Source organism: Epinephelus moara, chromosome 17 (genome assembly GCF_006386435.1).
Source record: "Epinephelus moara isolate mb chromosome 17, YSFRI_EMoa_1.0, whole genome shotgun sequence".
In the NCBI taxonomy this organism is placed as follows: domain Eukaryota; kingdom Metazoa; phylum Chordata; class Actinopteri; order Perciformes; family Serranidae; genus Epinephelus; species Epinephelus moara.
Genome location: NC_065522.1, coordinates 24,296,362 through 24,323,777, shown reverse-complemented (window position 1 = coordinate 24,323,777; position 27,416 = coordinate 24,296,362). Strand labels below are relative to the sequence as shown.

The 27,416-nt window shown below is 41.4% G+C and overlaps 1 protein-coding gene across 1 annotated transcript in view; it reads right to left on the bottom strand.

Annotated features, from left to right (window-relative positions):
• Positions 1 to 369: 369 nt before the first annotated feature.
• The window catches only part of tbc1d19 (TBC1 domain family, member 19), a 32,332-nt gene continuing 5,285 nt past the window's right edge, over positions 370 to 27,416 (bottom strand). Inside the window, exons 4-22 of the mRNA XM_050067688.1 lie at positions 25,917 to 25,992; positions 25,686 to 25,760; positions 24,302 to 24,365; positions 22,199 to 22,245; positions 21,985 to 22,095; positions 21,782 to 21,854; positions 20,130 to 20,168; positions 15,644 to 15,756; positions 13,578 to 13,652; positions 13,271 to 13,333; positions 8,135 to 8,219; positions 7,907 to 7,951; positions 6,649 to 6,681; positions 6,424 to 6,533; positions 6,218 to 6,309; positions 5,406 to 5,521; positions 3,837 to 3,907; positions 1,045 to 2,830; positions 370 to 915 (exon numbers count right to left, since the gene is read on the bottom strand). Of these exons, the coding sequence (XP_049923645.1) occupies positions 2,756 to 2,830; positions 3,837 to 3,907; positions 5,406 to 5,521; positions 6,218 to 6,309; positions 6,424 to 6,533; positions 6,649 to 6,681; positions 7,907 to 7,951; positions 8,135 to 8,219; positions 13,271 to 13,333; positions 13,578 to 13,652; positions 15,644 to 15,756; positions 20,130 to 20,168; positions 21,782 to 21,854; positions 21,985 to 22,095; positions 22,199 to 22,245; positions 24,302 to 24,365; positions 25,686 to 25,760; positions 25,917 to 25,992 (1,363 nt within the window). The 3' untranslated portion in view covers positions 370 to 915; positions 1,045 to 2,755. The remainder of the gene's footprint in view (positions 916 to 1,044; positions 2,831 to 3,836; positions 3,908 to 5,405; positions 5,522 to 6,217; positions 6,310 to 6,423; positions 6,534 to 6,648; positions 6,682 to 7,906; positions 7,952 to 8,134; positions 8,220 to 13,270; positions 13,334 to 13,577; positions 13,653 to 15,643; positions 15,757 to 20,129; positions 20,169 to 21,781; positions 21,855 to 21,984; positions 22,096 to 22,198; positions 22,246 to 24,301; positions 24,366 to 25,685; positions 25,761 to 25,916; positions 25,993 to 27,416) is intronic.

The window sequence follows — 27,416 nt, the reverse complement described above, 5'->3', positions numbered from 1 at the left end:
TTCAGAGACCGTGCATCACCGATCACCCTGAGTGTGCACACATGAGCGCGGAGCACAGAGAAGCAGTCAGAGCTACAGGCTACAGTGAGGCTAAAAACAGAGTTCATATGACGTTTTTCCAAACAACTTTTTATGTCGGGGCTTCAGGACACTTGGATCACTACGGATGAGCATGTTGGAGATATTTTGTGGTTTCAATTTTGTGTTCTTGGACGTCAGCCTGGAGCGCCGTCAGCCATTAGGTATGCTAGCCGCTGCCCCCGCCAATCTCTGCAAGGGATGTGAGGACTCTAAAACTTCACCAGGGCCTCCGTCGGCATATGCGGCATATGGGTGAGTAGATAATGGCTGAATTTTCATTTTTGGGTGCACTATCCCTTTAACACCAGAGGGAACACTGAAGTGACGTATTTTAAGTCGGCCGGCAGTTGGTGTAGTAACGTCACTTTACATGCTCAGTAAAGCCTGGTCTTCTCTTTCAGCTTTGCCTTTTTTTGTTGTTCTACCAATCAAATACACTTTCGTCACTCATGGTTCCTCTCGTGCTGTGGGAGTACCCACTCTGAAGTAGAGGCTAAAAAGTCCATCAAAACGTCAGTCTAAGGTCTACAATCGTTCGTAGTTTTTGTGGTGCAGAAGCAACCAAAAGCGGGGTTCGTAGAACTATGAAAATTTCTCTTGTTGAGAGCAGTTTTAAGCGTGCATCTACTCATCGAAGAGAAGCTCATGATCGGGACAGCATGAGATAAAGACATTAATGCCGTCCTCCTCGGCTAAGCTGTAACGTTAGCTAGCTAAGCGGTGCTAGGTGAGCTAGCAGTAGATGCACGCTTCCTTCTGCGCAGTGATATAGTTGGGGGTTGTAGTTCAGTAGAGAGAAAACAGATCCTACATTAGTGATACTCAACTTACCACCTGTGATATGGTGCTGGGTGACCGTTGACCTTTTTCTAATTCACAATTACAATAGGGCTGCAACGATTAGTTGACTAATCGATGACTAATCGGCTATTAAAATAATCGGTGACTATTTTAGTAGTNCACCTGTGATATGGTGCTGGGTGACCGATGACTAATCGACTATTAAAATAATCGGTTTGAGTCATTTTCATAGAAAAGTACTATAAAAGTGCCCCAAAGTACTCTTATTGCAGCTTCTTATGTTCAGATAGTGGCAGCTTTACACACTCTCCCATGACAGTGAACTAAAACCCTTTGGTGTGAGTATGAAACAAGACATTAGATGACATAATTTTGGGGTTTGGGAGAGACAGACCGACATTTAACAACATTTTAACACATTTTTCGATAAAATTATTAGTCGACTAATCAAAGAAATAATCGACAGATTAGTCGACAATGAAAATAATCGTTAGTTGCAGCCCTAAATGAAAATAAATTGATTTACACTTTTGCACTTTAAATGCGTAAAAAAGCCTCAAAGTAGAGCTTGCTTATAAAAAAGAAATGTGCCAGAGGAGTATCCCCGAGACCCCCCAACAGAGGCCCCTAACGTCCTCAAATCCTAGAGACACCCCTGCTACACCTGACCTGAGCAGGGCTGCTTCGACTGCATTTACCTCTTGGCAACGATGAGTGGGGACAGCAAACGTCAAAAGGATGAAAACAGCCAATATACTAGAAATTCCCCCCCAGCCCTGGGTTCAAACCAGGAACCCTCTTGCTGTGAGGCGACAATGCTAACTATTATTATTTATATTTATTGATTAACTGGCCCCTGGTCTCTTCTCATGTTGCAAAAGCAAAAGGGCAAAGCAAGTTGAGAATCCCTGTCCCACATGAAACTGCTCACAACAAGGTTATCTTGAGTAACCGGGTCATGATTTCAGTAAAGAGACAATGATGTTGAGTTTCTCACATGTATTTTTTTGGAGCTCTGATCACCACAAACCGAGTGCTAACGACTTCCTTTACATTAGAGAGAAAGCAGACATCTCTGCGGCAACTCACACCAAAACAATCTAGACTGATAAACAACACAACAGTAAGAAGAACAATACGTACTTTTGTGTGTGTGGCGAGCTCTCCCTTAACAGAGTAATATACAGTGTCCTAATAAATACAACACATTATGTGCATACACAGCAGCTTCTAATCATATAAGTGACATATGAATCCAGTTTGTGTCTTCTGTCTGTTCCTCTCCACACACTGGCTCATGCTTCCAGTCTCCTCATCCGTCAGCGACAGCATTATCTTACAGTGTTACAACAAGCAGGAGCTACACAGCAAATTGCAAAAGCTAATTAACACTTCATTAGCCGAGCTCGGAGATGTTGCTGTTGTTCTCTTTTGCACGCTGCTACCGCAACACAATCAATGCTCCATGCAAGTTGTCTCCTAATGAGCCTCTCAGCTGATCCCAGCACTGCTGCGCGGATCGTCTTTCCTGCGGAGCATATGGCTTCGGGAGGTTAGCTTAACCTTACTGGTTTGTAGGCTATACTTATATACTGTATAATATCTGATCACATGATAGCGGGGATTCACTATTTATGGTGCATACATGCTAAAGAGGGGTTTGGCTTTTTGCTTCAGCTAGTGCAGGATGAAGTCTGTGATTCATGTGTAGGTTTTTGTCTTGACGTCCCACACTGCGGCCTGGCGTTTCTTGATGGACGGTTAACAGTGCAGTTATGGCGTTGCAAAGTGGCATTTTCGGAGTGTCTCTTTATGCTCCGAGTGGTATGTACAGTACGCACCGCGACTCATATCCTTGGGGGTTCCATGCTCCTCAGATGGCGGTGGCAAATAGAAAGATCTGGATGAGCGGCATGACCTTCAGAGTTGAAAGGTCGGCGAGGACAGCCTGCAGTGTGCATGTCAAACAAAACACAAGTAAAGGTTTGTCATCTTAAATTCACACCCCCCCCTCCAATCTTACCTTCGCCCACTAAGCCCAGGAGAAGGGCCATAAAGCAACCCCCGCCCTTTTTCAAGAGATATATATTTCAGGATTTAAAAAAAGCAGCGCACAGAGCGACACGCTTAATGATGATGCAGGATCCTTGGGAAGCGACAATCCTTGCTTAAGAGTACACCGCTCCCCACCCCTGTCCTTTTGGGATGGGTGGGAGATTAAATTTAGGGGCCCTATCATGTTTAGAGGGAGGGTTTAATATTTCAACGCTGGGCCTGGGGTTCTAAATATAAGATAAGGAGCAGTATGTTATGATATCGCCTCTCTGCTGGGGCAGGTGGTAAATGAGCAAGCAAATAGTGCCGGCCAGCATCTCAGAGCGGCGGATCAGCCTGTCGCCCCATGCGTCACATTGTAGTTTAACCCCCTCACCCTCGGGGGAAGCAGAGGATGGGGCGAGGCGAGTCATCGTATGGTTTACTCTTGGTTTCAGTCATATGATAGTGGGGCCGCAGTATGGGAGTGGGTGCGGTATACAGAGCCGGCACGCACAAGAATAACATGACTGGTTACTGTAATAATGCGGTGACAGTGCAGAAGCTGACACAAGATGCACTCGTTTAGATATCAGATGTGTGTACGCCAAATCTGCATGATTATGCGCAGAAAGATGGCGCCCGTTATGTTCAACAGTTTGTTCCCTTTGTCAGTGGTGTCGGGATATGGAGGCGCAGGACTTGGGGGAGTGTTGGTGGGATGGTGCACAGGGAGGGGTAACGGGGTTCTTAAGTGTCCAGCCAGCCATTTTTCTCAGACATGTGCATGCAGGAGACTGGGTTACTGGTACTGGCTGGTCATCAACGGCTATTTCCAGCCTTCCAGGAGTATGTGGGGGACAGGGAGAGGACGGGAGTGTCAAACACACACACACGAGTCGAATGTGAGACGGACATACCTCAGCGGAGGCCAGTGATGTCACTTCCATCAGGTTCTCGGCGCGGAAGGCAAACACAGCGGCTGCTAGGACTAGAGGAGGTGTGTGTGGAGCGGGATGTGCATGGAGAAGCAGAGGATGACATATGGGAAAAGACAAGGGACAAACAAAATGTGGGGATTAAGACAGAGAAAGACAAAAGAAGTAAGAAATGCAAGGGATTATAATAGTGTCTGTACAAATACAGGACTCCTACAGCTTAAGGGAAGTTACATTTAAGACTTTTTTAATGCCATTCAGAATGAAATTCAACATCAATTTTACATTTAACAAACTGAAAGAAAACCTAGAGCCTGACACCCGACAGCACAGAAGAAAAATACAATCAGCACAGCCTCAAGGTGGACACCCAAGACTAGTGTTAACAATTCAGTATCTGACCAAATGTCTCCACTTCTGTTCTTGAGATATGACTTGAGTGACCAGGAAAGTGCTTTTGCAGATCATTATGATGTCATAGTGAAGTTGACCTTTCACCTTTTGGATATATAATTTCATCACTTTATCATTATAACCTATCAGACATTTGTGTGAAATTATGTCATAATCAGCATATGAATTCTTGAGTTATGGCAAAAAACATGTTTTGTGAGGTCTCAGTGACCTTGACCTTCAACCACAAAACTCTATCCAGTTCATTTTTGAGTCCAAGGGGATGTTAGCGCCAAATTGAAGGAATTTCCCTCAAGGCCTACTTGAGATACTGTGCTCACAAGCATGAGACAGATGCAAGGTCACAGTGATCTTGACGTTTGACAAAAAACAATCTACTCAGTTCATCGTTAGCATTCAACTGGACGTTTTTGCCAAATTTGAAGAAAATCCCTCGAGGCATTTCTGAGTTAAATGGTCATAAGTATGAAACAGATGCAAGATGCCAGTGACCTTGACTGTTCAAATCTAATCAGCTCCTTGTTGATTCCAAGCAGATGTTTGTGCCTAATTTAAAGAAAGTCATTCTGGAGATATCACATTCATGAGAATAGGAAGGACGGACGGATAAACGGGCAACCCCAATTTTACCTTTGTTTTTGTCTCACAGCAGAGATGAGGGTAGAATGGAATTTGGAAATACCTGGTGTTTATTGGCACGTTTTCTGGGCAACTTTGTGTTTCTCCCTCTGCATGCTGGATTCCAGTGCCATAACTCCCTTTGTGCAGGGTTTGAAAAACCTTTTGCATAAAATACACCGAACCTTGCCTTGTAAGTTTCAGCTGTGCCACAAAATCTTGGTTAAATAGCTGAATGATAATGTTAGAGGCACATGGTCAGTTATTTTGAATATAGATGTTACCAATTATTCTGAGAGTTTACAATCAGAACAAAATGGTTCATAAAATCCAACTTCCCGTGTCTTGCATTTTCAAGACCTTTAAAAGACTGATTAAAGACCCTTGAAAATGAATTTTAGACAATCTAATACAAATTAAATCCTTATTTTTTTTTACCTTTTAAGACTTTTTAAGGGTCTGTGGGAACCCTGAAGTATCAAGCCTGTTACTGCAGAGTTCGAGCGCAACAGCTCTTACCTGCAACTATCTCCAGTGAATCATATCCCAGGATTCGGTCCCAGAGGAGAAGCAACTGATCAGTAGACAGATAGCCAGAAAAGGCCCGCACCATCCACTTAAAGGCGATACGCAACCTGGAAACAGAACCATCACATCTTCAGGCTCCATGAAGAGGTTTATTTCTAAGAGGAAGCTGTGATTCCAAAAATTCACCACAAGATGGCAGTAGCTGATTACAGAAATAAAATGTGTGTGCGGTATGTGACTCCTGCACCAAATAAAAAACCGCTAAATATATTTTAGCTTTAAGAACCTGAATAGAAAAAAATAGTGTATCAAAATTATGATCAAGAATATTTATCTGTTATGACCACTTGTTATCTATGAACCTGTCAGGGTCGACATGTTATCACAACAACGAGCATACTGAGTGTTCTTCATGAAGGTGAAGGTTAATCACTGCGGACTGTCATACGTGCTGGAAGAACAAGTTTTTCAAGATAGCTTCTATGGAACAAACTTCTATGAAAGTTATTTTGAAATCTTGGCAATGGCAATGAAAACATTTTAAATAACAATGAAAGAATGTGGAAAAGCAACACACATACTGTGCCACTGTTACACTGGAATTTGTTGCTCTTTTCCTTGTTCACCTTTATCATCGTTTTGAGTTGATCAGTAGAAAATGTATGTGGATGAATTAGTATTTACAACAGTAACTTCAGTATTTTTCAACCTGTACTATATATATTTCCATGGTTTTGTGGCTCAGTGACTTTTGAAGCTGGTCCAAAATTGACCATTGATAGGGCAGTGTGCGGGAAACTTACGGCTGCGCCCCGATCTGTCGAAGATGATAGAAGAGCTGAGGCAGGTAGGTCTGGAGCAGCCGCTCAAACTGCAGGCACAAAGACACAATACCCTGCAGGAGCACATGTGCACAAGTTAAGCATGGGCATGAAGGTAGACGTAAACACACAAAAAGAATATTTGAACAGTGACATTTGGCAGTAGTTAGATAAAAGAAATTCCTCACCGAGGGAGAGGAGGAGATGGAGTGTAACCTGAAGAAGTAGCGGATGTACATTTCCCTGAATACACTGTACAGCTTGGACGGCTCGTTGTATAAGAAACACAAAGGTGCCACTGTGGGACACACACACACACACACACACACACACACACACCCTGTTATATCTTCCTCTTGCAGTGTTCCACCTCCATCTTTAGTGTGATAACTTAAAGGTAAGAATAAACTCACCATACATTGAAAACCCATGAAAAGGGATCACGCCTGTGCAGATTAGAAATTACAGTCAGTGCAGTTAATACACAAACATTTACTGTATTATCAGTGTAAATAAGCAGCATCTATTTTAATCTTCATACAACCCTTTCACAGATAAACAAAACACTGTGAATGAGTAAGAAAATGACTAAAAATCAGGGCTGGGCAACAGAACTTATAAATAATTTTACAATATTTTTAGGCTATATTGCAATACACGATATACATCTCAACATTTTAAAAACTCTAAACTACTGTAGACTATGAAAATACTAAAATGCTAAATATAATACTGTTACAATAAAGTTACATAAAGTCCTGTTACAATAAAGTTAAATAAAATACCGTTATAATGAAGTTTAAGAAGTGATATTACAGTGACATACTGTAAAGTACTGTTATAATTAGGTTAAGTTAAATAAAGTACTGTTGTAGTTAGGTTAAATAGAGTACAGTTTTAAAAAGGTAATTAGTGTTGTAATAAAATTAAATAAAATACTGTTATAATAAAGTTAAATAAAGCACTATTATAATAAATTTAGATAAAGTACTATTATGACAAAGTTAAATAAAGCGCTATTATAATAAATTTAGATAAAGTACTGTCATAATAAATTTAAATAAAGATTAAATTAAAGCAGACTTGCTGGGGCTTTTATTCTGAAACATCCACTTCTTTTTTTGGCCAGAAATTTTGATGTTTTTGCTGTTAACGTTAAGCCTCTGGTCAACTGTTAGCTGTTAGCGGTTAGCAGTCAGTGTTACAGTGATGCTGTTATACATGCGGATATATTTACTGTGAGCAGGAAACAAACTTACAGCTCTCCAGTTCATATATCAATAATATTTGTAAGTCACACTGGTGCTCCATGGTTGCAAATTGAAACTACATGGTTGTGGTCTGGAGCCCTGCAGATAGAAAAGGCCACGCCTCGCCTAGACTGTTCTACGGCAGGGAAGTGTGTGTGACGAATCATATTTGTGAGTCTTTTTATAAGTCTTAAAATAAATGACATTACAATTTCTATTTGATATATATATAGTCAATTTAAACATCCCATGTGGAACAAGCCGCAAAAACCTCCTCTACTGATTTTAATGCAGTGTCATACATGTGTAAAATAGTTTGCAAACTGGCCAGGTCATGTCGCTTTATTTGTCCCTTAACTTCACTTCTTTAGTGTCAGTACATATAAAATAATACGATGTGAATGTCAAGCTGCAGGCTCACCGTTGGGCGGATAAACAACAGCACACTCCTCATCTCCTTCCTTCCCTGTTAGAGACACACACATCAATCAGTAACACACCTGTATTATCATGTATGTTTCCTAATGTTATGTACGTGCACAGGTATCTGTGTGCAGACACGCCGTGTTAGTGAAGCAGCGCTCCTGTGAGTTCATGTGATGATGATGTGTGTGTGTGTGTGTCCTTGGTGAAGGCCACACTATCTCACCCTGGATGACGGATTTGGGAGGAGTAGCACTGTTGTATTTGAAGTGATCCAAGACGGCGGTGTCTCTAGAGAAACACAGCAACACCTGGGAACACACAGGGTTGGTATTAAACACGCTCACGCCCACACAGACACGTGTACGGATTGCAGGAACAGTATGTAATATCCTCCTTTCCTGAGGACGAGGGATGAAGCAGACAGTGGTTAATACACTGTTTTTTTGCTCAAGAGTTGGTGATGGCCTTGAGCGGACTGAGTATCCCTTGGGTAAAAAAATTCTATTAAAGCAGCGCACCTGGAGCCAGCGTTTCAGGATGTACTGAAGCAGACAGTGACAGAGCCTCAAGTGGGAGGCTGTTTCCATTACAGACCAATTTCTGTGTCTTTTTGAGAACAGATTTCATTTTCACCGGCCACTCCAGATGAATTACCGGTACGGCAACTGGGGGATAATCTGAGCAAAAATGAGACCGGCAGCCATTCATATGACCTCATTAATAGCAGACAATGATAACGGGCTATTGTATATGTCTGGGCTGCCTCTTGTCTGTACTTTAAGTGTACTTGCTGGGTACAAAAACAGATTGATCCACTCTTGTCCTTAAAGTGTTTTTGAATATGGGGAGGCATTATCTCAGGACAAAGTTTAATAAAGGTCTTTAAAAATCATAGAAAACTGGATGTAAATAGGCAATTATCCCTCAATGTCACAGCTCGGTACATGTTGTATCTACCTGATGTAGTCTTTACAACCAGAGAGACATTTTATTTAGTATAGTATCTGTTTTATATGGGTACCTACTGAGGTGGACACATATTCCTAATCTATTTCCAACAGTCAAAGGTATTTATTTTAACATTAACAGCCACAATGTAACTTCCCTTTAAAACTTATCTGAAAATTGCACTTCTTAAAGGATAAGTTTGGTATTTTTTCAACCTGGACCCTATTTTCACATGTTTTTGTGTCTAAGTGGCTAATGGACAATTTTTAAAACTGCTCCAGTACTGAGCGAGAGCTCTGTAGCTGCCAAACAGGCTGCTATGTAAACACCTGGGGCAGTACTGCACTGTCAGTGTATGACAGCTTTAAGTGCTTGTTTTTGCCACTGACAGGATCAGATTGTTATTTTATGTCTCGCAACATTATGGAAAGGATTATTGTATCAAGTCTCACTCCATAATATTGTCATACATATTAAAAATCTGCACAAAAACAAGCACTTTTAGTGGATGTACACTGACAGTACTCAATTTCCCCAAATGGGTACACTGCACACTGCAGAGGTCTTGCTCAATACTGGACTTGTTTCAAATATTGTTGTTCACATTCGTCAAGCAGGGCACAACAAGAGGAAACTTACTCTTAAAGTTTTGGTTACATTGAAGGAAAAGTGCTTGTTTTTGCCACTGACAGACTCAGTTTGTCATTATTAGGGTCTTGAAATATTATGGAAAGGATCCCTACACAGAAATAAAACATTGTTCTTTACCTTTCACTTGACCCGGTCTGTTTGTTATTGCATCTAACCAACTCTCACTCCATAATGTTGTCAGACACTTATATTAAAAATCTGAGCCTGTCAGTGACAAAAAACAGCACTTTTAGTGGACATACATTGACGGTACACAACTGCCCCACGTGGGTACATTGCAGCCTGTTTTGCTGCTGCTGGCTGTAGCGTTCACGCTCAATACTGGACTTGTTTCAAAAATTGTTGTTCCCATTAGTCACTTAAGGAAAACTTACTGTTTAAGTCTTGGGTGACAATAAAAGGAAAATGTTTGTTTTTGCCACTGACAGGCTCAGTTTGTTATCATACGTGTCTCAACATTATGGAAAGGATCCCTACACAGAAATATGCCTTTCACTTGACTCAGTCCGTTTGTTATTGCATCTAACCAAGTCTCACTCTACAATGTTGTCAGACACTTATATTAAGAATCTGAACCTGTCAGTGACAAAAACCAGCACTTCTAGTGGACGTAAGACATATAAAAGGAAAACTTACTCTTAAAGTGTTGGGTGAAATTGAAGGACACATGTTTGTTTTTGCCACTGATGGGCTCAGATTTTTATTCTGCGTTTCTGCCAACATCATAGAAAGGATCCCTACAGAGATAGACCTTTTGTTAAGGAGTAAGATCCTTTTTATTTAACCCGGAACAGCCTTGAAACTGTCATACACGCAGCCTTATCCTCCTTTCTTTTTAACCGTGTGGTGTTCAATAGTTGAATGACTTGAAAGGTGACTTTGTTTTGGGGGGGGGTTTGTTTGTGTTTTTAACTGGACCCTATTTTCCCATGTTTCTGTGTCTAAGTGACTAATAGGAACAAGTTTTTAAATTGGTCCAATATTGAGTGAGAGCCCTGCAGCTGGCATTAACAGAACAGGCTGCAATGTAATATTTATGGGCGACTGGGCAACGTAAATTTGCGTCCACTAAAAGTGCTTGTTTTTGCCACTGACAGGCTCAGTGATAACGGCTCGCACGGCCTCTGTAGTGTCTAACAACATTATCCTACAGAGCTAGACCTTTTTGTTAAACAAACTAAAACTCACAAAAACCACCTTGGTCCATCTTTCCACTGTTACAACAATCCCCAAGTCTTGTTTGATTAAGATAAACTCCTAATTCACCCAGTCAGATGTGAAAACACGCTGGCTGTATACACACTAAAATTACAGGTTTTTTAAATGGAGTCTGGTGGGTTTGGCCATGGCAATGTTGAGGCTGTTTCTGGTTAAACAAAAAGGATCTTACTGTTTAACAAAAAGGTCTAGCGCTGTAGGGATCCTTTCCATAATGTTGTAAGGCACTTAATATATTTAGTGGACGTACATGCATGCAAACATCCTCCAAGTGGTTACACTGCAGCCAGTTTTGCACTCACTCCACACTAAATCAGTTTCAAAACTTGATTCTCCATTAGTCACTTGGACACAAAAACATGGGGAAAAGGGTCCATGTTGATAAAATACCACAGTAACCCTTTACTCTCGTCATAACCTGTGCCATATTCACCCCACAATGCGTGGATTCTTTCACTGCTGTGTGAGTTTACCATCAGTCAATATTGACAGTGATGCTGGAGCTTTGCTCTTTAAACACCTGTGTACTCATTAGTAAGCCACCATGGAGCGTGACGTGTTAACTGCTGCTGAATAAACCGGTTGCCGAGTATATATGCTTATCTATCAGCAGCGAAGGCAAACAGAGTGGTGGCTACGAGAGAAGCTAATAATAACAGGTCATATCCGTGTCTGGTACGAAAACGATACTGCAGGTAAAGAGAGATGCTGTCAGACAGTAACTGTCCCTGCATGACAGTGTCCTGACACGAGTTCAAATATTTCACTCTAACCTAGTGGAATGACTGGGACACAACAGACACAAGTTAGAACCATCTAAGTAATTCCCAATTAGGATACGGTGACATTTTAATTAAAATGTGATGACGGTATCAGGGGTGGTTTGTTTTTATTGTCAGTTCACTGTCAATAAACTCTGATCAAACCACAGTGTTTGAGTTTAAAGCCCCACCTCTGTGTATTTTGGCATTTCTATGATATTTCTTATTTTGACAGTGTTAATTAGCCCCACTGTTCACCAAATATACATTGCCAAATAACTCAATTTTGAAAGAAAGTTGTTACTTAAACGGGAAAATGATGTATGACTACAGTAGAGGCTGCAGGTTATATGTCATCCTCCAGGCTCGGCAGGTGCACCGTCATGTCTGACCTGAGATCCAGGACTAAGTGATAAGGGGATAGCGTTTTCTCTATCGCTGCCCCAAAACGCTGGAATTGACCCATTGCTAAGTCCCACCCCTGGATGCAGACTGACCCATCATAACGTTGCATCAGGCTGGCTCAGACCAGGGTCCGACAACAACACAGCTGTGCTCCATTGACTCTAATGCAGTCGTTTCAGGCTTCCTTAATTTTCGTCGTGTATTAATGACGCTCGTTACCTGGAGAGGTTGGAAAACGATATACGTTTCTTCCCTGTTCCAAAACCAAAATCAAACCCTGAAAAGTGTAGGGTTAGCTAGCTAGCTACTGAAGATATAGCCTACTGAATGTATACACATGCTGCTTTTGCTTTTTAATGATTATAAAGGCCCTGACACATCAAGCCGACAGTCGGCCATCGACGAGCTTCTGTCGGCCTAATTTTTGCAGTGGGTCCCACACCATCAGCACTTCAGCGTCAGCGGCTTTTCAGCCGATTGAGCATGTTGAATCAGCGGCAGAGCCAGTTAGCCTCCGCTAGTCTCTGAGCTAGCCCCGGCTCTCCATTTAGATCTAACCGGAGCACCGAGCCCCGGTTTGTTATTCAGGTTAAAGTGGGAAGTAGCAGCAGGTTTGTCGGGCAGCTGAGTGAAGTGGAGCCTGCGGAGGAAGCACCGGGACCGTCTGGATGTAATAGTCCGTGGAGGTGCTGCATTGCTCGGCTGCACAGATAGGAAACCCCTCTGCTGACAGGATGCACCACTCTCTCACTCCGCTCTCTCTCACACAGGCGCAGAACGTATGTGTTACTTGGCCATCGGATGCAGTTCGTGTAGTGTGTGCAAATGCAACTGACACAGGGCGAGCTAGACGACGCAACAGTTGGCTTTCGTCGCCGCTAGTTCTTTGAATGCCGGCTTGGTGTGTCAGGGCCTTTACAGCGAAACAAAGACCGACCCTGCTGTACAGGAACCAGTGAAGGGAAGCAGGGAAACTTTGCTGATATTCAACCAGCTCTGTGTCGCCGAACGGACACCATTCATCTGCACACACTGTGATGCCACAGAGCTGGTTCAATATCAGCAAAGTTTCCCTTTATATTCATTGTCTTCTGTGGTGATCAGCAGTGATGTGGTGGTTCACTTTGACACTGTGATCTGTAGCCTATAGTTCGGCTTTAGCTTCTAACTATCTTTGTCTTTTTAACCTGTTGTTGCTGCTGAGTCAGTTTGACATCCTGGATATATCCTTCAAACACAGACTGTAGACCCCTCTGTCTGCTTCTCTCTGGAATCACTGTTTCATTTCTCCAAAAATATGATCATATGTCTTCAGGGAGTATATGAATATGAATAAAGTTGACTTGACCTGACTTGTGAGAGAGCGTGGACCCTACCTGATAGAGGAAATCTTCAAACACAAAGTAGTAGTCATCGTTGCTGGCGGTGAGCTTCACATCCTGGTGGGCAGGGAGGTGGAAGAAAGAAAGACTTTTAAACAAAAGTGCTATAAATACAGAAACTGTGAGCTGTTATCAGTGAACTTACTGGAAAATATTCCTTGAAAACAACTTTGGTATCAAAGTTTATGTTGCATAGCACAAATGTTTTGGTCATTGGATCACCAGAAAACCAAACTGAATGCAGCATCTTGGGTCTGCAGCTTCACAAACATGAGCAGCGACAGTGTTTAGAGGAGTGTACCTTATAGATGAGGTTGTCCACCAGCAGGTCATGTTGTATAACTCCAGCAGTGAGTTGTTCATAATGCATCACATCCTGAAACCACAGAGAACCAACATGTTTCATATGTGTAATAATAGAAAACCAGAGCCCAGTGCGTGTGGCCTTTTTAATAAACAGTTTGTTTATAAAGCTGGTGTTAATCCCATAATGCAACTCTCTGGATGAAGCTCCAGCTCTCTGATGAATACGGTGTGTAAAAGATCGCCCTCTTCACGGATACTGCTAAATCAACTTTATGACGGCGATGACAGAAGGATTAAACCAAGCGTAACGGATGGGTATCTTGTTTCCGACCACATGGTTAAACTCAAACGTGTCTCCGGTTTGAGACAGGTCAGATCAGCGCTGCGGATGTGAGCAGAACAGAAACAGAGATGGTCATTTTGACAGCTGAGGTGGAAAATTGTGAAACCAATGTGGTAATATGGACAGCATCAGCGGAGCAGACTTAAAATAAGTTCTGCTAAAATACTTGAAACTGATTATATAACTTGGATATCACAGCTAATGGATAAAATCTACCAACAGTCAGACAAGATGACAGACAAATGTGACGCACTGTGTCTTTTGGAGGCTGAAGGGTAATTTTGCACTGCTCAAAAATCCTGATACAATGCACATACTGCCCTTAATGTGTTTGCCCCTGTGCTGTCGAGAGGCGTGCTAACACTCTCCAGACCTCAGCCAGGTCTCTGTAACTCTCCTTCAGAAATCAATCTCCCCATCGCAAGCATTGTTTTATCGACTTGGCCTCAGCGGCAGACTCTGGACTCCAGCGTTTACACAGCACTTTGCCACACGCAGCTGCTCTGTTTGGGCTAACTGTGCTAAATCGCCAGCATTTGATTATCTTAGCATTTGTAGACATGGGACACGCCGCAGCTAAGGCTAAGATAAACAGGACAGGGGGTTAATACACAGATTCTTCTGCAGGTCATTGGTGTCTCATAATGTTGGGTTTTACTGTGCAGTGTAAATCCCAGGATACAAAACAATAAATAATTAGGATTCTCCACTGAAACAAAAACACATTTGGTCCAAAAAGGCCTGGGACTGGCTGCACAAAGAAAAGGTTGTCCTTATAGTCTGAATTAAGGTTACCTTAATATAAATTTGGTTGCATAAAACACCCTTAAGTCTAGTCTGTAAGGTTTGCTTAAAATGTTCACATAAGTATTTAAGTCATCTTGATCTCATACTTAAGGAAACCCTTAAAGTTAGAAAACCATTGCGCTAACGACCTTGGTAACTTAATAAGGGGGAAAAAACCCTTAAGTTACCTTTGACTCTTTCTTATCCACAGCAGGTCTGAGTTAAGGTGATGAACAAAGAAAATAAAGGCATCTTGAGAAGAATATTCTCTGACATTTTGTCATCTTACAGGCTAAGATACTTTGTGATTAAGTTTTATCTTAACTGGGATCTAGTCTTAACTTTAAGAGGAAATTCTCCAGTTTCCCCTCGTGACAATAATTATGAAAATTGAGAATTTCCTCTTAAATTTAAGACTAGATCCCAGTAAAGATAAAAGTTAATCACAAAGCATCTTATCTCATCACTAGGGGAAACTCTTTGTGACTATGGCCCCACAAGTATAATCTTTTCCTCCTCTGACCAATTTGGTTTTCTTGTCTTTTCTTCTGCCATTTTTTTTTATCTTTAGGTTAATGTTGTGAGACAAAAACAGGTATCACAAGCGTGAGTGCGAGCAAACAGAATTTAACCTCTGTAAAATCTCTTTCAATGCAGTAGATAACTACCCTTTACGGGATTCTCTGCAAGACCCTTAAGTAAGTCCCTCAGCTAAGTAGAAATGAAGCCTTGAGTGTCATTCTCCAGGTGAAAAGTTAAGGTGTTTTGTGCAGCCGGCCCCTGACCATTAAGTGTGAACTCTTCATCTTGTAGTAAACATGCAGTTTGGGAATTACTGCAGCTGTGTGTGCACGGCTGGTTTATAACAAACACTGAGAGCCGCCACCAGGGTCAGCTGTGTGTGTTAGTGTGTGTGTACATGCATGTTGTACCTGTGGCTGGTTAGTAGCGTTAAGAATGAGGGCCCACAGGTCCGCCCGCAATCCGGTGGAGCAGCCCTGTCTGCTGTACTGCTGCGCTGCTGCACTGTCCTGCTCCAAGAGCACTAGATGAAACAAAAGAGACAGAGAGTTAGAAGAGAACGATAGAGGGGGTGCATGAGACAGAAAGACGTGGTCAGACTGTCCATGTTTCCTCAATGTCCAGTTGAATGGCAGAAAAATAACTGCAGTCAGCTGTTTGCTTTGTTAGCTTGCTAAAGCATCGGCTTTTCCACTACAACACTGCAGTGTATGTATGTCAGTGTGGGGAGGGTACGTTACGATACCAAATGATGTACATTATTGTATTGAATTGTTTTGTTTAAAAACAGTAACCTACAATTCTGGCATTGCAATTTTTTTTCTTTTCTTTTTTTTTTATAAATTCACTCATTTAAATAAATAAAGTAAATGAAAATCAATAAAACTAAGTTACATCAAAACAATAAAGTTGATTTAACTTAAATGAATCGTGCAAATTTAAATTAATTCAAATAAACTAAATTAATTACATTTATGTATTAATATGCATAAATTAATTTCACTCAGTTTATGTATGTTTTGCTATGTTTGTTAATTAAATTCAATTAATAAATCAAATCATTATTATGTTGTTACATTTATTTTACAATAATAATTATCATATTGAATAATTATTTAATTAATCTGATTAAAGTCACTCAAATTTATTCAAATTAATTCAATTAAATTAACAAATAAATAAAACTAAATTTAAATAAAAAAGATTAATTAAATAAATCAACATAAACACACTGAGCTGAGTTAACAAACAACAATTAAACTATATCAAATTGAATTAAAATAAATTAATACATTAAATCAAATCAAATCAAATCAAATCAAAGGAATTACATTTAATTTAAATAACAGTTGTTTTTTGTTTTTGTGGGGTTTTTGTATTTTTGGGGTTGTTGGGGGGTTTTTTCCAAATTCTATGGCCTGGCATCTTTTCATATAAATATTGCTTGTCTTAAGTTTTCTTAGACAGACTAGCTATAGATTCCAAATCCAAACAACGAAAACTCTCAGAGTTTAAATAGAGAATTTAATAGTATTTTTGACAGATTTGTTTGCTTTCACTGCTAATGCTGCAAAGTTGTACCAAAAAAGTACCAAATTATTATGAATAGGCCACTGCACAGTAACCACCTTGTAGTAAATTATATCAATGAATGCTCATTTAGACCTATTAGTAATGTTTATAGGCTAATTAAGACTTAATAGGGCGTATTATTCATATTATAAGACTCAAATATGTTTTGCAGCTCCAGACAGATTTGTTTTGGCGCAAAAACGACTCTTTTGATTGTAAAGGTTGCTGACCCCTGGAATATACTATACTGAACAAAAGACTGCAGGAAAACAGAATGCATCAAATCCCAAAAACTGACGTTCCACCCTAAAATCATCTGACCAACAAGAATCAATAGGTGGACTCATGATTTGCTGGCAGAATTACACAATATGTCCAAACAGCAGCTGGGAAAATGAACACCTGCACCTCCGTCTTGAATGACTTCATGACAACAAGCGGGCAAATCAGCTCTAAAACTGTTAAGAGGTTTGTTTTCTCCAGGAAAAGCTGTATCGTATGACCTCTACTGAGACAGAAATAAAGCTCTCAAAGGTTCAAACTCTCACTCCATCCTTCTGATAACGTATAAACATAAAAAATCATAACACAGACATTTCCCGTGATTATCGCACAGCTTTCCACAAAATACTCAGGCACATGCTGGAAACAACCTCTCCCACATTCTCCCCTAAATCTCCGCTGCGACAGTAGCTAAAAACACACAGCCCTTGACTTAAGGTGCTGGCCAGTCATAACATAAACAAACACACTCCTCGCCTCTTAAATTTTCCTATTTGAGTGCACTTAACACTTGGCCTGGAACACAATTCGCAGCTCGGGAGCAAACACCAGGGTGAAATAGTGGACCAGGGCCTCGTGGCTGTGTATATAAAAAGCAGCTTGTGTTTTTAAGACTCTGGTCGATTGGTGTGTGATTGGTGTCCATAATAAGGTCGGTGTTTACCCTGGGTTCATAGCAGAGCGATGACACAAGAGTTAAAGTGTCTCTCGTGCCAGTGACTGCACCTGAGAGGGCGAAGAGCAGGATTCATTAATGGCAGGAGCTGACAGTGGGGACTTTCTGTGCATTTGTGCTCAAAAAATATCACCTCACTCTTTCAGGTTTTATTCATTTAAAAAGCAGTTTCAGGGTGGATATTATTAGATTTTTTGATACTGATCTCCAGAAAAACACTCTTTAATTTAAAAATAAAACCAGATCTGTGATGCTGTTAAATAAATACAAATATAAAACACAAAACTACACAACACAAGGCTGCAGCTGTAGTCTAAGGTTCCTCTACGTAAAGGTTAACCTGAGCTCTATTTTCCTATGTTTCTGTATCAAAGTGACTAATGGGAACAACAATTTGTGATGATTCACACTCTGCTAGCCCTGAGTTAAATGTCAGATTGAACACGTAAGGCCTCAGTCACACAGAAAATGTTCTGCAGGTTGCGAAACACAAGGCGCACCAAACTGCCTTTTGTTTTTAACTGAATGCCATTTGTAAAAGAAACACTTGCTGCACCCTTTTATTGCTGCCAGGCAACCACCCCATCACATAATTATTAGCTAGTTCCTAACATGTTGAGGCAGAGGGTACTTGCTGTAGCTCTGGTTGAGGGTGAGAAGCTGTCAGTAAACAGTTTGTCGGACACAGGGAAACTGAGATCTGTGTGGGTACATGAGACCCTGAAAAAGAGGTTGGGTCATGGGGAGTACCACCAGTTGGTCCAGGAGCTTCTCCTCCATGATGGCCGTTTGACACTGGCAACTTTTCGCCTTGGGTTAAGTCCATTTTCAGGGGATAGCCCTGCAAACTTGAGGCTTACCTTGCTCCAGAGCAGGGCCTGCAAGCCCTAAGCTGAAGTCATAAAGTAAAGTTCGCCCAGTTGAATTCTGTCGATGTGAACGCTTTCTTAGCCCCAGGTTAACAGCTACCTCAGCCTGGAGCCAAGTGCAGTGTGAAAAGCCTATTAAAAGTTCTTGTTTTGCCACTGACAGGCTCATGTTGTTATTGTTCTAAGTGTATGACAACATAATGGAAAGGATCCCTACAGAGAAAGACCTTTTTGTTCAAGACTAAGATCACAATTGTCAAACCCACCAGACTCCAGTAATTTAAGCATGTATGGAGCCAGCACATTTTTACATCTAGCTGGATGAATTGACAGTTTATTTCAATCAAACCAGAGTTGGTGATTGTTGGAAGAGTGGAGAGATGAATCAAGATGGCTTTTGTGAGTTTTATTTTGTTTCTGTTGACTCTGAATGAAGTGTGTCTTACGTAGATAAAATTTCTGTTTATTTAAATGAGTCTGGGGCTGTTTCTGGTTAAACAAAAAGAATCTTTCTCTTAAAAATACGGGTCTATCTCTGTAGGGATCCTTACCACAATTCTAATAACAATCTGAGCCCATCAGTGGCAAACACAAGCACTTTTAGTGGACGTATACAGACAGCAGATCATTGCCAACTAACATTACCTTGCAGCCTGTTTCGCCGCTGTCGGCTAGGGGTGTCAAAATTGCTCAAAAATGACGTTCGAATATTCCTTCTAAAAATAACTCATAGGTTCGAACCATTCAAATTTTTTTTTTCGCATTATGTCCACAAGGAAACATACTTGTATATGTATTAATACAAGGAAACATAACTACTTGTAGGTATTTTTATTTCAACATAAACGTCTTTGAAAACATTTACATACCTACACATTAAAACACATAAAACAATTATCTATAACATTACGTTAGAAACGACCGTGGACCTCTCGCACGCCCCCCCTCTCTGACCCGTCACACCAGGGCCACACCGCCCGTGGAAGCGCTGCGAATAGCCTCGAAGCGCCTCGAAGCGAAGACAGTTTCCTTTCAGCGCCCATGTTAACCGATTGTGTCATCCACACCGTGGCCGGCCGAGCGAATGTGTCAAGCCGGGTGACGGAGACAACAGCTGGGAGCAGAACCGCTTGTCGACCAGCGTGGAGAAATGCGCGTCTGATGTGAACGGAAGTGCTCCGGCTCGCACAAGAATTTCGGTGCGCTGCCCTCTTGCTCAATACTGGACCAATTTCAAGAACTGATGTTCCCATTAGTCACTCAGACACAAAAACATTGGAAAATAGAGTCCAGGCTGAAAAATACCCTTAAATATCCCTTTAATATCGAGCGTAAGGGAATAAATGCTGACTTAATCAGTACTAAAGGTCATCGATGAATCTTCTGGTAGCCTCTGGTTGGTGCTTTTTTGCCTGGGCCAGCTTGCCATTTATGCATTTAAATACCTCAGTTAACAGAAAAGCAATTAGAGAAATAGATTTAGAAACAAACACTGACCTTTTTTCCCGACCTGAACGTACTCGTTTTCAAACAGGTCTGCACAGGAGTAAGAAAGACAGGACAAACCAGGTGCATTAATAATCACATAGTAGAGGCTCAGTTTTCAAACTAATGTTATCTCTTTGATTTACAAACACGGAGACGGCAAATAGGATTCTATTTAAAGCCTAAACACCAGGCTGCAACAATGTCAATATCTGGACTTTAACAGAGACTGTTTGAGAAAAACCAGAGAACCATGTGGGACAGGAGAGGCCAGAGTGGTATACACACCATTAAAGCCCAGTGCTCATTAGGTAAACACATTTGTTTTTGTTATTTCTGATTAACTACTGCTAGAGCAGAAATTTGTTTAGGCTATTAGGATATTTAAAGCAGCTAAACGGACGTCTTATGTCGCTTTGTTACTAATCATATTATACGCTATATATATACACTGCTAAGAAAATTAAGGGAACGCTTAAATCAGACATCAGACCTTGATGAACGATGTACACTGAGGGCTGGATTCAAAATTACACTGAAAATAAAAAAGGAAAAAAACGAAATCACAGGCTGATCCAACTTGCATGAATTTTATCAGGACAACTCATAATGTGACTCAGTAGTGTGTGCAGCATTCCCAACAACATCTGGGCATGCTCCTGATGAGTCAGTGGATGGCGTCCTGGGGATCTCCTCCCAGACCTGGATCAGGGCATCAGTGAGCACCTGGACAGTCTGTGGTGGTACTTAGCAGCTTTGGACGCACCGATACAGAACATCGTCTAGGTGCGCCATTGGATTTAGGTCAAGGGAACAAGAGGGCCAGCAATGGCATCAATGCCTTTGTCATCCAGGAACTGCCTACACACTCTGGCCACATGAGGCCAGGCACTGTCCTGAACCTACTCTCATCTATGAAGAGAATAGAGAGCCAATGGCGGACCTGCCAATTCTGGTGCTCTCTGGCGAATGCAAGTCGAGCTGCACGGTGCTGGGCTGTGAGCACAGGTCCCACTAGAGGATGTGAGGCCCTCATGCCACCCTCATGGAGTCTGTTTCTGACAGTTTGGTCAGAAACATGCACACCAGTAGCCTGCTGGAGGTCATTTTGTAGTCTCCTGTGCATCTTTTGGTGTTGTTTTATATCCACTCCTGACACTACAAAATATTACAGCTCGTTTGTCGTTGACTTCCTGCTGAAAAACCTCCACTTCAGAACTGCTGAAGTTTTCTTTATGTATCGAGTCCGGTGCTCCACCTTCTTTAGACAATTGTTTGGGCATTCTTGACTCAACTCTCTATACTTTTCTTCTTCTTCAGTGTCTGTCTTTACACACAACCCTGCAGTCTCATGCCCTGTCATGGGGATCTTCAAGGTGTTTACGCACATGGCACCCACTTTCAGCTTTCAAGGACAATGGGGTTTATCGTTTTAAGAACACAGGTGCAAAAAATTAAATCGTTTAAGAACATGTAATGATTCTGACGTAGTCTTTTCTTAGGACCTTTCTCAAGAACAAATCTAAGAAAAGATTGGGATGATATTGGTGAATGAGGCTCATCTTCTGATCTAACTCTCTGAAAGACTACAGATGAGCGTATTTCCAAAGATGTCAAACTATTCCTTCAGTATGAAGATGTGAATTTGAGCTTTTTGTGAATACCTGGATGGATGTGTGCGTGGTCATCAATCCCTAACTGCCCAGTGGTCAGGTTCAGCTCTGAGTACGCCTGTCTCTGAGAGTTTAACACAAACAAACAACAAATCACATTTCCTGATTTCAAATCCATCTTTCATTTCCTGAGCCAACAGGATGTACTTTTATATGTGGACGAAACACCTGCAGACAGACACACAGGTCCCTACCAGCTGTGGGATGTCCCTGACATTAAGGGGGACCTGGATGAGACCCCAGTGGCTCCTGACGCCGATGTCCTCGCTGCTATCATGATTCGGATTCCTCAAGCCGATTAACACCTGTGTAGAAAGCAATAATGTAGCATAAAGGATTTTTTCTTTTCATTCCTGCTCAAACAAACCACACTTAAGACTCTGAGATCCAAACCCTAAATGTGCTTACCTCCAGAAAGTCTTTAGGGGCGTACACAGGCCTGAAGCGAGTTAAATCTGCAGAGACACAAAGGTATTAATGTACCTCTACCATACATTGGTTGATAGACCACTTACTGCACAAAGGACACTTTGTAAGTGGTACTTCCAGCTGATACATGTACAGTGTTTACACATGCAATTCCAGAAGAGGTTCAGCAGCTGTTAAACCCAGACTACACAAATGAATCCAACCCTGAAGTCCATTTAATCAACTTGAGCTTGAATATACTACAGAACGCTTGTGACGCTCAACTTGGCCGCTTCTACAAACGCCCAAAGAACAGTACAGGACAACTGAGGCACGTTCAGCTGTCTTTAAGTGGGATTCCCATCCACTTCCTTTGTAGCATGGCAGTAAATTCAAGTGCTGTGTCTTCCACAGAGCAAGGGCATATTAAGGTTTGGACGGAAGGAAGGTTGCTGCTCGTTATCGCAGCTCCGTCCAAGGAGTCTGGACAGTTTCTATATTCGCAGTCCAAAGTGTTTATAGCCGGGGGACGGCACATCCTAAATGTTATTATATGGCACTGAGCTGTGATAGCATTGTTAAGACACAAGGTTACTGTGTTCTATTTAAATGTACTGGCTTCAAGTGCAAATGGTTGCTTCATTGAGAGCCAACCAAGGTTTTCAGTGAGGTATGAGATGCTAATAGGTATTTTCAATACACTGCAAGCACCTCTCAAATACAGTGGAATATCTATGTGATTTAAACAGTCTGTGCAGATTACACTTCACTGAACTTTTTTTTAATTGAATGCCACTAGTCAAAAATTTATTATTTTTATTTTTATTGTTGCCAGACAGCCACCCCATCACATCACATCCTTACACTAACCTTTCTGTGTAATCAATCAACCGTTTTTTTTTTCCCCCAGTAATTAGTATCTAGCTCCTAACATGTTGAGGCAGAGGGTACTTGCTGTAGCTCTGGTTGAGAGTGAGAGGCTGTCAGCAAATAGTTTGTTGGGCACAGATAAACTGAGATCTGTGTGGGTACATGAGACCCTGGGTTTGTCATGGGGAGTGGTCCAGGAGCTTCGTCACAATGATGGACGTTTTCAGGCATATTTTAGCATGACTCAGGGGCAGTTTGGCAACCTGCTGTCTATCGTCGGGCTGCTTAGCTCTGAGTATCCAGCAATCGCTACCACAAGTTTCTCCTCCATCGTTTACCAACTGTAAACTTGTTGTCGTGACCACCACAGAAGGCCCGCTTCTCAAATCACCCGATTGGACAATGAGGAAAAAAGCTGACGAAAAAATAGATGACTTGGGGGCTTTTTTCCGCTCTGAGTTGAAGTTTTTTCAACCCGAGGAGTTCAGAGTGCTCCGGCAAAAATGCCAGGCACCTAAAGTGCAGAAACGCGAGGTGTGTCGCAACACAAAAAACGCTACCAAAAAGCTTCATTCTCATTAAAAACAAATACAGAAAGGTTTGATAGGGGCCTTAGACCATAAAAAACCAGGAGGGACTCTGGTGGAGATGACACCTTTTCCTGAGGTAAAATTTGCTGTTATTAAACATGGAACCCTATGACTTCAATTCATTAAGAATTTTCTCTATTTTTGGATTCTTCGTTCACCGTGGAGGCATGCAAGAGAAGCCAATATTTCTTCTTGAGTGAGTAATGGCTACACAAATGGATATTTGGGGGGTTAGGTATTGCTTTAACATAAATTTGAGCTAGGACGACGGCAACTTCTCTGCTAGAGCTGCTCAGTGGCTGATACAGTACTTCGTGTTGTGAGTCTTGGCAGCTCAAAGGCTGTGATTTCAACCTTTTAAGCCTGATACAGGCAAGCAACCATCTGTGAAGCCAACACCAAAATCAGCATCTGGAAATTACACTTTGTTCTTTTCAGACTCATGCCCAGTCCCTTAGAGAACCTTGGATAAATACCAGCTAAAAAGCAAGCATGGAAGTGGTAGATCTGGTTCAGAGATGTGTTAAGCCGATGCAAAATACACCCGTGTCTGACTGATGCACCAGTGCACAGAGGCATCAACACTAATCTTTCATAAGAGGCAGATTGCTCAGGGCCAAACCCCTGGGTAATGTCTTGAGACCTGGTTCATCTGTGCCCATCTCGTTCCATTTGTTGGTGAGCTCCTTCTGCTCTGCTGCGGGCCTCTGCGGAGAGAGCGGAAAGAAAGGATTTCAACAAACACATGCCATACAGCCACAACAGAACCAATCTTGAAAATGTCACATCGGAGAGGGGTTCATAAATACAATCACGTGTGCACAGAACCAAATAACAAAGCAGATTCCAGACTGTCCTGCCTGTTTATTACCAGTCCACAGATACAGAGGCATTGTTAACTTTGCCTTAGGCAGGGTTTGGCTCTGGTCAAACTCAGCCACAGTTAAGGCTCAACTCAGTCAGCTGGGGGTTAAAATGATACAGGCTTAAAGGAATACTTCACCCCCAAATGATTATTTTGGTTTGTTTTTTTTGATAAACTGAATTCATAGGGGTCCACGTTTACCAACAGCAAAACTGTATCAAAACATCCATTTACAAACTCTCACACAACTCGTGCTGCATAATCCAAGTCTCATTTGACCAGTTGCTCTGTACTTCCCAAACAGACAGCCCTTTTTGACTGAACAGATAAGTCACATTTCCACCAAACACTTTCAGTATAGTACCTTTGGAATCAAAAGTAACCCTTCAGACATGGTACCTAAACCCTAGGTCTGCTTAGCGTTTCCTCAGCAAACAGTACTCTTAAATGTGGGCGGGGTTGTTGTCACTCAATGATTCATTGAGCACTTACTGTACTTCCTTCTTTATCAGTCTGCACCTCGTTTATCGTCCACAGAGCAAGTGAAACTTATCTATGCTCTTTTCAAAGCCAGACTCCATTGACAAAAACAATAATTTTACCTCACAGAACACAGAGGCTGCTCGTCTACCACTGCCTCAATTAGTTAGTTTGCTTGTGTTGTCGTTTGGCTTTGGTGAAGACAAACTAATCCTTTAAAAGCCAAGCCACTCAATAACACAAACAAACAATCAATCAATCAAGAGAGTGGAGTCTGGCTTTGAAGAGAGCATAGATAAGTTTTGCTTTTAGTTCAGCTGCTTAATGTAGTACTGAGCAAATGACTGGATAAATGACATTTGGATTACACTGCACGAGTTGTGTGACAGTTTGTAAATGGATGTTTTGATATGGTTTTACTGTTATTAAACATGGACCCCTATGACTTCAATTTGTCAATAATTTTCTCAGTTTTTGGATTCTTCGTTCACTGTGGAGGCATGAGAGAAAAACAAAGTTTCCTTGACAAATTCAAAGTAACACAGGGTGAGTAGCTGATTTGAAGTGTTCCTTTATGATGTTTTTTCCACTATGCAAAAATGAAGGCCTCTGCCAGAGAATCTGAATTAAGAGCTGTTGTAATTATGCTGTGTTAGCCATGATTTGACAATATTTTAGTTACCATTCGAGCCAGAGGCACTCCGAGCTCTGTACTCATGCTGTTCAGGCTTTTGAGGACACGCTTCTCCCAGCTGGCCTGCGTAAGAGAACACACACTCAGAAACATTTGGCTTCAGATACCACGTTAGAAATACCTCGACGATACCAAACAGGGCTTACGTCTCTGTAATCAGGCAGAGACATAGAAGAAGAACGAGTGAGGAGTGACGGAGATAAGAAGAGACTGACTGACCTGTGCCTTGCGCATGTAGGCCAGCGGCTCTTTGAGATGCTCTGCAGGAGCCGCAGGATGGCTCGGGGGCAGCTGGCTGGAAGAAGTAAACACAAGAGCGGGGGCGAGGAGCGTTACCGTACAATAGAAGAAGGGTTAATCCAGTAAATACATAAAAGTGCCACTGTGTATATGAGGGATTGGAGCCATTTTGAACACAAACAGCATTTATTTTAAAAAGCACTGTGTCAAACTGCTTGACAGATGTACGCTGTCGGACAAAAGGCAAATAAAATGTGGAGATTCTTCTTAAAAACAGGCCGTCAGTCACCATTAGTGCCCCGCACACTAGGCTCAGATGAGTCAGAACACATCTCCAGCAGATTCACTAAAAGTCCCGTGTCTTTGCTCGGGGCATATTGAATGACTCAAGGTCTCAGTGCGTTAAACAACGTTCACCCTAATCTAAACACCTATAAGAGCACATAGAGCTGACTAATGGCCAAAAGAAGGAGGCATTAGTCAAAGTTATATGTCATCCTTTAAAAGCAAAGTATTAGGCGTCCTGTGTGTTAGCCTGAGCCTCAAGAGAGCAAAGGTAACAGAGCACTGTTGAGCAGTTTTAAAAGCTGGTTATTCAAGTTCAAAGAGTTTTACAGCTGTGTGATTCTAATTAAGATTAGAGAGGTAAACAGAACATAAATCTGGATTATTATGAAGTAATTATCAGGGTTTAACCGTCTCTCAGTGGCCTCGATTTCAGTGTCTTTTGCTAAAATAAGTGAAGTGAGTTGTGTCACTAAGAACTGCTGCAGGGGCAGGTAACAATGCAACGTACAAATATTTGTACAAAAAAATGGCGTCAGACAACTTTGCATCCAAATGATGTATAATAACCCAAACTCAACACACTGCACACAAACTACAACTTTATACTTTCAAGCGTTATCCTTACTATCCCTCCTCTGACGTCTGTGTTAACAATGTGCAGTACATCAGCGTGTCTACGGGTGCCTGACACTTAAATTTAATGCTTTTTAACATCTTTTCAAGATCATTTTTAACCAAATTTAAGCCTATTTTTTGGACAAATCATCTTTTTCTCATTCAGGCATTGCAGGTAAGCATAAAGGTAAGTAGTAAACTATGTGTGGCCCCGTGCAGAGGTAGGTTTTATGTAGGAATATGGTGATTAGAGTGAGTTAGGTAAATCAGGTAAGTACCAGTATAAAGTGAAAGGACAGTTTTAGGTTCAGTGATAGGTTTAAACATTTTCAACATCAGACTAGGGCTTTCACGCAAAGGAGCTTGACTCATTTTGACAAAAAGAAAATAAAAGTTGTATAAATTAAATTACACTGCTCAAAAAAATAAAGGGAATACTAAAATAACACATCCCAGATCTGAATGAATGAAAAATTCTTATTAAATACTGTGTTCTTTACATAGTTGAATGTGCTGACAACAAAATCACACAAAAATTATCAATGGAAATCAAATTTATTAACCCATGGAGGTCTG